This window comes from Anopheles coustani, chromosome 3, assembly GCF_943734705.1.
Source record: "Anopheles coustani chromosome 3, idAnoCousDA_361_x.2, whole genome shotgun sequence".
NCBI lineage: Eukaryota > Metazoa > Arthropoda > Insecta > Diptera > Culicidae > Anopheles > Anopheles coustani.
In genome coordinates this window covers 24,314,750-24,326,955 of record NC_071288.1, presented here as the reverse complement: position 1 = coordinate 24,326,955, position 12,206 = coordinate 24,314,750, and the positions used below count along the sequence as shown (strand labels likewise).

General features: G+C 44.2%; 1 protein-coding gene across 1 annotated transcript in view; it reads right to left on the bottom strand.

The window, feature by feature from the left end:
- Positions 1 to 12,088, bottom strand: part of LOC131261199 (nicotinamidase) — a 46,572-nt gene extending 34,484 nt beyond the window's left edge. The window contains exon 1 of the mRNA XM_058263166.1: positions 11,908 to 12,088. Within this exon, the coding sequence (XP_058119149.1) occupies positions 11,908 to 11,934 (27 nt within the window). The 5' untranslated portion in view covers positions 11,935 to 12,088. The remainder of the gene's footprint in view (positions 1 to 11,907) is intronic.
- Between the last annotated feature and the right edge of the window lie 118 nt (positions 12,089 to 12,206).

Genomic DNA, 12,206 nt, shown 5'->3' with positions numbered 1-12,206 from the left:
GGACGGAGGTCGGATGGGTGAAGGAGTGCCGGAAATCTGCGAGAGGTCACTCGGAAGTATCAAATAGGTGGGCAGTTGACAACGCCAGCGAAACCAATCAACGCAACGTCAGCGGGTCAAGCACTCGTACGCTTTACGCAACAGTTGAATATTGCAATTATTTACTGCACCGGCAATTCGATTTCGATGCGGTTTGGGGCGGACTGTAACTAGAAATGGGATTTTGCAGACATCTTCATCGGTATGAGTTTGTTACAAATTATCTAACAAAAGTAGGACTATGATGCGATATATTTTATTGATTGATATCGAAGTAGTCTAGGAACCGATACCGGATGAAGAAGCGATTACAGTTGTTGTCGAACCAGTACCAAATGAAGATTTGGAGGGCGTTGAAGCGGATCAACATAAGATGACATTACAGGAGGGTAATCGGCTAAGGCGCAGTAAAAGGAAGCGCAAAGTACCTGGTCATTTCACAGGTTTTGTTACAAGCAGCGAACTTTTGAAAAAGTTGTGGAGCGCTTTCGAATGAATAAATGCAATTCGACACAATTTAAGCGTTTGGTGAAGACAATCGAACTGTCGGATTGAGAGGGGGTGATATCCAAGAAGTCTAGATAGCGCATATAAAAGAAGCACACCTCGAATATGTTAGTAAGTCGTTGAGCAACCAGTCAACCCGAACCATTTGTAATAATGCTGATTCCTTAATTACAAGATTGATTTACCACGGAATGTGAAATTACAATTCAACTGGACTGGGATTTAACCGAAAAAACGTGTTTGAAGTTAAAAACATTCACAGCATTAATACAACAGATTAAAACCTTCAAGCGAGTAAGATAGTCCCACCGACAACGTGGCTCAATAAAGTTCGCCAACAGGAAATATAGTGCAGCTTTGCATTTGTGTCAATGGAAGGCAGCCAAATCGTAGCTTCAGGTTCGGTTGGACAAATTTTGAGTTCATTCTTTGACCTGGTTTTCAGCTTTTCCCAGCGCCCAAAAATGGCACACGAAGAAGGCCCCCGTATTACGTAAGGTTAAGCCCAATGCCCGGTTCCTTGCGGATGGCGTGCACCGAGAATTGGGTAGTCGCTTTCATCAAATTTCATATTCCATTCGAAGGAAAGAAAAGCTCAATGCAAAAAACTGGAACAAATGTATGCACATGCAATTCCGGTTCGTTGCTTTGAATTGATTCGTCGTGAAGCAAGTGCAGGGGAAATCGATGCTCCATCGAAGTTCTCTACCGAAGGAAACGAGCAGTGCGGCAACAAAAAAGGGGCCGTCCAAAAAGCGTACGAAAGCGCCGTGGCCTCGAACGGTCCACGATCTAGTGGGCTGCACTTCCCGGGTTTCGCACCGTTGCGTGCTGCACTTTCCGATAGTGCAACGTGCGCCATTTTCCGCGGCCCCTCCCACCCCACAACCAAACACCGTAACAAAACGAACACCCCGGCGGGTTGCCATAGCTCGTGTGTTATTATTATTTATACCCCTATCGGCAACATCGACGAACCGGTCGCATATGATAGGACTTCGTTGCTCCTCACCTGACCGGGGCAAACACAAAGGTGTCCTTTTGACCCTTTTTTTTCCCTACCATGCGTTGGTGCTTTTGCGAACGTCCGGTTGCACCTCGGAGCGTCCCGTGGGGGATTTGCGTAGGCCCGGAAGGAACGTGCTTTCCAGTGCGACCGAGCAGCTTTCAAATTTTAAGACCCGCGATTAAACACGCACCCCCACCCCGATAGGTTTGAGGGTGATTTTACCGTGGGTCGGATTTACGACCAACCACTGTTCCAAAATCCACTCGCGACAGCAGCCACCGAAATAGGAAATTAATTATGCACGGGAGTGCATAAAACACGCGAATCTGTTTCGTTTTTGTTTCATGCACTCCACCAGGTCGTTTCATCGGATTTAGAAGGTCGGAGGCACGAATGGGTAACGAATTATTGCACGTGTGGCCCTCTAGAATGGCTTTTGTCGATAAATCCCGTACCAACGGGGCGACCATTGCTTAGTTTGATGCTGCACACCACGGGAAAACTCCTGCCGTTGCCACGCGTTACGCAGCCGAAACTGTTGGCAGCAAACAGCATACGGTAATTAAATTTGCTTTGTGCGACACAAACTCCGCACGGTTTAGTTTACGCGAGTTTATTAATGTCCTTTTTTGTCGGTTGTTTTTTTGTGATGCACGCACGGTGCACGAAATAAATTGAAATTGGATATTCAGCACGGGTACGGTATGGCAGGAGGGTACGAGAAGTGAGTTCTGTCGAAATCATTTCCCGCTTTGTAAACTCTGGGTAGCTTTTTACGACATGATTAAATTTTCGATTGTTTGATCCCTGGAAGGATTGATTTCAGTGAATTTAACAAAATGTGTGCGGTGATAAAATGCATTTTATATCCAACTGGTAGTATGTACTTGACGCTACTGAACCAATAAACAAAAACAAATCAGAGTACGATTTGGATTTTGCACATTTCCAACTCTTTTGTGTGTAATTTTGACGAGATTTTTGTCTTTTAGTTTAAATCGTATTGTATTTCATTTTCGTTATCAGCCAAATGAAAGGAAATAAACGACGATTATAAAAATCAATCGTGAAAGTGCTTAAAACTAAAATAAGACCATGCAAAACTGCCAGTTTAACAGATGAGTTGGCAAGGACTGAAAACCCCCTAACAATCCAAGCAGGCGTGAGAAATTTCTCCATTAAATCGAAAGGTTGTCAAACAGGATTTGCACCTGAAGCTGTTATGAATCCGTCTGTTTACGCTGCAAAACGAACCAACGCAAAACAAAGCAGTTCTATTGCTAATGCATCACCTTCGGGTCAATTAAACCGATGTTGCCAACCACCAACGCACCCCACTTACCCTGTTCTCGTCAATCAGGTGCCATGCGTTCATCGTTGATGCTTTCACTGTAAACATCGGGAAAACTATCGCTCTCTCTGTCTCTCCTTCTCTTTCTCTCTTTCTTTTTGGGTGCATCCTTTGCGGAACCGCAAGACGATAATACATTTTGCGTATTCACGGCCGCACGACGCCACGGTCGTTCCAAAAGTGGTGGCCCGTTTTGCGAAAGGCGAATATTGATCAACCCATCATCGGCATCATCGCCGTCACGGCAAGCCCGACGACGACTGCCATGCAGTGCTTGCGGGTTGGACAAAGGCCGAGCCCACCCGAGGCCACCGTGCGTCACTATCCGGCCTCGCTGAAGTGCGGAAACCGAGGTGTCTATATCGTGCGCACAGCACCGAGAGCACTCTCTGCCTCCCTTCGATTACCCACGGGCGGCTGGCGTTTTCCGATACATCGTCCCGCTGCGGCTAGATACATACACGCCCGGTGCCACCGGCAACAATATGCTGCCATCCAAACGCCATGACCGGGCAAGGGCACGGGGCAGGGAAAGTGGCGTGCTAGAAGGCGCGGGACACCGGCACCCAAGGATTAATCTGCATAATGCAGAGGCAACGCCGGGCAGGACGACGACGACGCGGGGCCTCGGTATAAATGTTTTATTGATCACGAACATGCGTGCCCGGGAATCACCCGGGGTCGGTGCAGTGAAATGGAAGCGAAATAGATCCAGTGCCAGTTTATTGAATAATGCAAAGGAAAGGAAGTTCACTATTCTAGCTCAAGTATGATTGCCCCGAGGCAATGGGAAAAAAAGTAAATGAAAGAATGAAAAACCGCACGACACAATGATGCTCTCGAGAGTTGATGGATTTTAAGTTCATTCCACACGATTTGATTTCTTTCGAATTCATGAAAATCAGCATGTTCCAACGAAAATTCACAATTAGTAAAATTGAATAATCGAGCAAATTCATTTCACACTTTATGGACTTTTAATATTTCCTACATTCTTTTTGACACATTTCTGCAGAATTGTTATTAGAAGAACCAAAAGTATTGTATCATCTTGTAGCATTTTAAGAAAAACCTTTTAAATATCGAGATTTTTTTTTATATCTATTTTCGGGTTTCATGTTGCATGAGGTACATACAAAATCTTGAACTAACCTGTTACAAATGAAATGGTTAAATCCATACCTTTTTTAATTGCAGTTGGTAACGCATAACATTTCTTGGAAGACATGGTTTTGCATTTATGTTTAACTATTCATTACTAGCAACTGAGCTTTCAATATGCAACGAAAAAAACCGACACAAACAAACACAGGTCGCAGCTACGTGTAATTTTTGTATTATTTGGCATACCGCAAATTTACGCTGGCAAATGTAATATATCCTTATTGACGAGCGCTGACACAATTTCCGCACGGTGACGCATTCCGTATAATTTTTCGTGCCGAATGCCCATAAGATGGGTACACCCTAGTAGCAAGGAGCGGCGGAAACAAGAGGAAGCGCACATTTTCATCAACATTTTGCAGTTGCGAAAAGAAACAACAGTTTTGCGCGCTAGCGGAAAGCACCGACGTCGCATTCGTTTACAGCACGGCGATGATATGCAGGGCGAGAAACACAATGAAACTGTATATCCATATAAAACCGATACAATGCGCCATCGTCGGGAGTTGAATGGGCTGATATTGCGGAAAGCACACAAAAAAACTTACACACCCAACAAATGATAGCCATCCAACCGTTCACATTCAATTTTGGCGAAAATCGAATTTTCCCGCACAAGCTGGCGAGCCCATACCAAAGGAGGGGGGGGAAACCTATTTGTCTGCCAGCTTGTGGCTATTTTCCCCAATTTCGATTCGATTGTCACCAAAGCTCTGCTTTGGCCCACTTTTTTCCCACGACACCCCGAAGAGCATCATCCGGACTGGACCGAACTGTTAAATTGTATGCCATTTCATGCACCATTCGCCAACCGACCGGGGACTGCCTGGCCGGGCTGTGTGCACTCCGGGGCGTACGGATTGGGAGCCATTTAATCGAATTGTATACGCAATTCGGCACGTATGTGAGAAATAAAATTAATGCCACTGGTGACGCAAATAAATCGCCGTCATTTGACAGGCCTGTCGCGTGTCGGGGAGCTCCTGGCCGATGACATAAAATACGGCTGCAGTCTGGTGGAGGCAAAGAGGGACAGCGAAACCCCGGCCCCGGGGTTTGAGTAATGGTCTCGCGTCCTCGAGTTCCCTTCAACGTGCCCCGAGACTTCCGAGACGATGGACCTCGCCACGGGGTAGTGATTAAATCGACGAGAAAGAGCCGCCCAAATTGGAGCGATCAAACGACCCACTGGAGGTTACTGCGGAGGGAAAACGCCAAAGAGAAAATGTCTCACGCAAACGAGGATGCAGAAGGCCATGGTTTAGCAACTTACGACTTTCCTTGGAGCATAATTAGTAAGCCAGAAGGGGCGAAGTCTTTGGCGCGATAAACCGGAACGTACCGGTTCTTTATCTTCCAATTCTCGCAACATCTCATCAGACTTTATGACGCCATCATTCGCGTCGGAACTTGTGGAGCTTGGCTCGGGGCTTGGCATTACTGACTCGGTATTACCTTTTGCCATTCCCACTTGGATGCATCTCATAAGGAGCGTCATAAAAGCGGAGTACAGCGGTGTGGCATAAATCTTTCACCCATCCAACGGAGATACCACCATCATCTCGCGCCCTTTGTTTCGATTGTTGTAAAACAATAAATCCTCCAGCATTCGTATTGCAGATATGTTACTCGTTTCGCTTGTTTTGGGAAATCTAATGGAAGGAGGAATAAAATGGATGGCATTATATCGCATATAAAAGGGAGATTTGCCAGACATCACTGCATTAAGGACGAAGAAATGACAAAAGAAACAGCTGAAATAAATCTTCAAATTGTAAAGATAACAAATGGTCCCTTTTTATGATCGACGCTAATCAACAAACACAATTGTTAAATTTAAGTATAACATCTACAAATCATTGTAGGAACACGAAATCAAATCAATCAAATTTTTCGTCACACTTTTTTATAGAAAAATTAATTAAATGTGCCGCTTTACATCACTGTTTTAACAACTTTTAGCTGAAAAGATGTAGTAGTAAATTAAACCATACATAATATATAGATAATTATGCAGATGTTTAAAGACATCTCAAAATCATTAGTTAAGGACTTTTCGAAATCATCGTTTCATCGTTAATACTTTATTTATTAGAAGCAACAACTGGAATTATATAAATCAACACTTTTAAGGATGCTCCAAATATTTCCACACTGTTGCTACTAATTATACTACTCTAATTAAAGTGGAGCATGTAATTAGCTGCAGAACTTGTCCACGAATTGATGGAATACATGTTAAACTCAAATTATGCCGAAGCTCTTTCAGCTCAGGTCCACGTGGCACGTGCCAATAATTAGCTTTTCTCTTATTTTATGTTCCAGTTTTGCTCTTCCCCGATGCACCAACGTGCAGCAAATTTGTGGAACCGGACCCAGTACGGAGCGGTGGGCAAGGTACATATTTGTGCTAAAAACCGAACCTCAGGCCTTCCTCCCTTTGGGCTACGTATGTTAGAGACTATCAAAAGAAATGTTGCACGAGCTTCCATTTCGCGGAATAACCAACTGCGGCGCAGAGCGACCACGAAAAAACGAATGGAAACGGAAACCTGGTGTATCGGGACAAGCGAAACCAAGCTTGTGGCCAACGGAGTGTCGCAACCATCCCTCCCTCCCCGTGCGGCTTAACCGTGAGTAAAGGAAGGATTCCTTTTTTTTTCTATTTGCTCAGTTTTCTTTTACCCCGAACGCTTATGCCAATCCTCAATCCCTACGGCCCTCGTCGACCCGCGAAGGGAACCGTAAAAATGAAGCCAGCTTAAAGTGACAACAGGATAACCATAAATTGTCCCTCCGAACAACCGAACTGCGGCCGGTAACGAACCACCGCCGCCGGGTGCCGGACCCGCCTCCGACTGTCTCCTCGGCTACCCGGAGTTTCTGGGAAAACAAATTAGCAATCGTTTGATTAACTTTTTTATAGCACTGCACTGCTTAATTATTTCAACGAAGGACCTCGCGAAAAGTGGAAAATAACTGCCTCCCGTCTTCCAGCCCTGCGTGCTCCCTATTCCTCTTCGATTGCCATATTAATCATCAACAGCAACAACGAAATCATTGCGATGGATGGGGCCACCTTCGCGGGGAAAACTTTCGTTTCGCCAAGTTGGCAATCTTTGCGAAGCAGATACCTCCGGCAAGTACCACACCCAGTTAAGCTCCTTGGCAGCTATTCTCAAGGCGAGACACGTACCGGTCCATCAGTTGGATTGGGGATTTATTTGTTATCAATTAGCTGCCCGAAATCTGAATACGTATAAGCTGGCATAAATAAAAAGTTAAAAACATTCATGTTTCAACCTTACACACTCCTCAACATGACATCAACCGTGAAATACTTTATGAGAAAATAGCAGTAAATTGTTGTAAAAAACATTGTTAAAAATTCTTAATAACATCTGTTTGATTTAATAACATGTCTGTATGAATAGCAGCCCGTAATAACAAAGTTCTATAAGAATACTAAGTTCTTATTGTAACGTTATTTCAATCTATACATCGAGAGCAGAAATTATGCTATTCCAAATTATAAATCGAGGAAATAAGAAACTTCAATCGTTTGCAACTAAACATTTTCAATTTGATTTGATAGCTCCTTAGTCACACTGATAAGACAATGATGTGCAAAAAAAAATTGAACTAATACAATCGTGTATATTATAATCATGTTTCTAGAATTACGAACGTATGTAAGATGATGTTGGAAAACCTGAGTTTTGGAAGAAACTAGTTTGAGAACCACTGCTCTAACGTCACTCGGGGTCATACTTTTTGCTGACCTCTTTATTTCTGATCTAACCGAGCGATCACAGTCGTTTACGGGGGTTTTGGTGCACGACACACTTCAATGCGGCCGCACTTTGACGATCCGACGATGAGCAATGACCGACGACATTGTTTCGGCGCTAATGTGGAGTGCCAGAATAATTTGCACTACTTTTGCTTCGAGTGAAAACCCCCGTTTCACAGCGCCCTGTACCAATGGTTGGAAATGGAAAACGTGCTACGCCATCACATGATGAAGCCAAACAAACGAAAAGTTTTACGACGGCTCGTAAAAGTACGAACTTCTTGTGCTTTCCCCCAAATGTGTCCTTCCCGATACGGCCCGGTTTGCCATGCGTCAGCCTTCAAGGGTTCAAGGCAAGTTCACGATCGCCATTGCGCCATTGCCTGCCGTAGTGAGGCCCAATGTGTCCATGACCTGCCGTGCGGCCAGCAGGCGGGGTGTTACACTGGTTAGCCGGGTGGGTTTTCCGCTGTGATTGAATTGTGCTCCCAGGCCACCCAGGTCCGGGAAGCTCAACCCGAACATGAAAATGAGCTCCCGCTTCCTTCGACGCGTTCAATCAAATTGCTTGATTGATGGCGCGCAGTAAGCAGAAACAAATCCCGACAGCAAATCCGTTAAGTGTTTGGCTTGCAAAATCCACTTCTGAACCGACGGATCGAAAAACAAAAGACTAACGGTCGAAGCCTTGTGACTTCTTGCGTGGCCATCTCCCCGCTCTGAAAGGCTCTCCATCGGCTGCCGCTAATTGATTGATGTTGTTCAATCAATCCGTGCCGTCTGCGACTTTGTCCAGTGGCTACGACGGTTTGGCATAAAGCAGCAAATGAATTGCACCAATTTGGGCGTCTTATCGCTAGCGCTCTCTCCGCATTCGGCTTTCCTGTTAACCGTCCCGGATGCCGGTGCGAGGGATATATTACAAGATCCACTTTCCGAACGACTTACGTAAGCAGACGCTTAAGCACAATCGAAAACAGATCTGCTCGATGGGAAGTGCGATGGATGAGAACATTTTTTCCCCCGGCGTCTTCTGTTGACAATTCATTTTCGATTGCGAAATCCTTTTTATACCTCGGCGGCTAATGTTGCATGCCGTAAAGTTGCGTGTCTGTAAGGAATGTACTGGAAAATTATTGTACCATTAAGGCGTGCGCATCTAGATAAACCTTTTCACAACCACGGCGAGTGCTGGCAACAAATCTTAACCATCATCAGCAATCAACACGCGACCGAGCGTCATTTTTAAGGAATCTTTTAACGACTCTGTAAAAATGAATTACCACGTGGTTACCGAGTATAAAGAAAAACAAAAAAACCACTCGGTAACATTTGCATTTAATTCTGTTTGTTTTATACCCACCCCATCCCATGGCGGACAGTCGGGAAGATTTATGATGTGGAGTGTTAATGCAGCGTGTTTTCGTGTTTGTTTTCTTTCCCACCGACACAACATAGCTGCAATCTACTGCAGCTAATCAAGGAGTAAAACAAGCCCTGAATGTTCGTTACACATTCCCGACATCCTTTGCCGGTGATTAACTCGAAAAGCTCGTGAAATTGTAACTTGCCAAAGTTCTACTACTTTCCCCCGCCCCGTAACGTAAGCCAACCTTGAGCATCCGGTTACGATTTCTAAACATTCCAAAATCCACTCGGAGCACGATACACTTGACGGGTTCGCCCCCCTTCCCTCCACCGGAATCGCCCCGGCGGTGCGGTGGCGTTAGCGTTCATCCAAGCAATATGATATCTTTCCATCACCTGGCGCCTCCACCACCGGAGCATTGCCTATTTTTCCAGTTGTTTTCCGGCGCCGCAAAGGAAAAGGAGGTGGCGGGATGGAGGGGGGACTATTGCCAGTGGAATGTGATCCGTGTGCACTGCCATTGTTTCACAAACGCCAAGAACAAAGTGTCACACACGGTTTCGTCGGGGTGCTACGAGAGGGTGCCGAAAAGGAAAAGCAAGTTCCTTTTTGGAGTGTTCAAACATAATCTTTTCAACTACGTTTACACACGCATCAGCGCAGCTTTGCATTAGGGGGAAGGAGAGGGAGCGTTGCTTTTGCAGGCGGAAGTTAGTTGACATCCATCCTTACCCGCAGATCCCTTTTTTGTCCTACCAAGATCATCCATCAAGTTTGGGGGAAGAAAATACTCGCTGGTTGACTGCTTCCCCCCCCCCTCCCCCCCACCACGGAACGAACATGTCAAGAAGGGAGGAAGGGAGGTCAAGCGGTATCGGGAAGGTTTGCAAATATACTATGCGACGGTACGCAAACTCAAAAGGGGGGTGGTTTTGGGTTGGCTGGTTGAGTTGAGTCTTGCGATAAGCACCGTCACTCACGAACCGGCATGTGTGTGTTTGTGTGTGTGATGTATGTCAGGCGATTTAACAACCCTCGGGCCCAGGGAGGAAGCTTCTCTGGAACTACTGAACAGAATGCCGCCTGGAAAGGGAATAACAGAGCTTTCACTGACATTCTAATGACCCAACCAGGATTTTGCTAAAACTGTCGAAAATACTGCATACCGAACGATGCCATACATTTCAAATGTTTTTAATGTTTTAAAATAAAAATTGTTACATTCATATTTTACTTAATATTAGCCAGTTGTAAATAGTTAACTGGTACAAGCTAAATCAGCTGATCTTATTGAAATTGAATCCTTTATAATAAATATATATTCTTGATTTTTTATACAGTTTTAGGAAATGGTGATGGTTCTTCTGATTGAAATGAAAGAATAAGAATTTTCTTACTTGAGGTAATACTCGTTTCTAGTTCTTCTAAAAACGCCCAAAACTAGACAATTTTCGAAAGTAAATAAATCACAAGACAAAACCGACGTGTATGCCATATATAAACTGGATATAAGTAGCTATTCATCGTTCACTTTGCTGCTCAGCTGATTTTACGATGAACCTCAATAACTCAACTGATATATGGTTGCTATCAGCATGGCTAGTTTTTTTTTTACATGCCAGGAGCCTCGTGATCGGTGCGAAATGAAAGAGACGCATACAAATGAAATCCTCAGATTATTTTCTTCAAAACAAAAATTAATAAAAGTGACATTACTGCAGCATACCCAACATTGGGCACGAGTGTCTGCGTACCGATGTACCAACGTATTTAAGATCAATTTTGCTTCAGGATGAATAGAGATGGGAATATTTAAAAAAAAAACCCATTAGCTGTACAATCCGCCTTGAACATTTATCTCAGTCAGGTAAAATAGAGGTAACTTTCTTATAAAGCAAATAATTTAGTTTAAACTGTAGCTAAAGCTGGACTGATTTTATGATAGAAAAAATCAACTCAGACGTGGTAGTAATGTGTTCTATCCTTATGAATATACGATGAACCGCTTGAAATGACGGTCAAACTGGGTACCCTTAAATCAATTTTATTCAAAAATAAACCAATAAAAGTATTATCTCATTCGTGTGTACAACTTCATGCTGCCTTTTAAAACAAGAACTAGTTTGCCAACCCCTGAACTAATTCCATATGATCAGCATCTTCACAGTCAAAGTAGCCCATGAGCGAGACAAAAAGTGTAAAGAGAGGAGCAAAGAAGAAAAAACAACCCCAAACGCTTATCGATCATCATTAACGGGGTGTTTGTTATCTCTTCCGTGACATTGAAATTGACGTCAGGCTTACATTTTAAAGTATGCATAAAAAATTAACCAAATGTGACTCGACAACAAAAGCAACTTGAACGCATGGCTGGGATGAAGCTGGTATTTGAAACAGTTTTCCGAATGAAAATAAATCTCTAAAGCGTCCGGCATGTTGAAAACATTCGCTACGGTGTCATTGTTCACAAGAAACATGTTTTTTTCTGCCGAACTAGAATTTCTAAACCGGTACATTACGTCCACGCGGCAAACTCAGTTTCACCACAACCGGCAACATAACTCTGGCCAACCGAATTGAACATGACCTACATACTTGTTGTTGTTGAAGAATGGTGCCTTCCACACACAACATATCAACCAACATAACGTAACCCTGCGTGAATCAATACCCACCTGCGGCGATTCTTCTGGTACAACCATTGTTGCTTCCAACTTCCGACAAACACAAGACACTATCACCACAAAAGAGTTGTAAACCGATTTGCCGAACGATTCAGAATGTAAGGACACGTGTTTTTCTAAGATGCACCGACCGCGAGATGGGAACGCGTTCAAGGTTCAGTGTTGTTTACATCATAAACAGCCGCTTGACCGAGCGTCCTCCTCTCTGCCAGCTTCCATCTTTGTACCGCGTCACCTGAAGCCGTTTGTCAGAGCTGTCAAATAACCCCGTTCGTTTCGGCACATGCGCA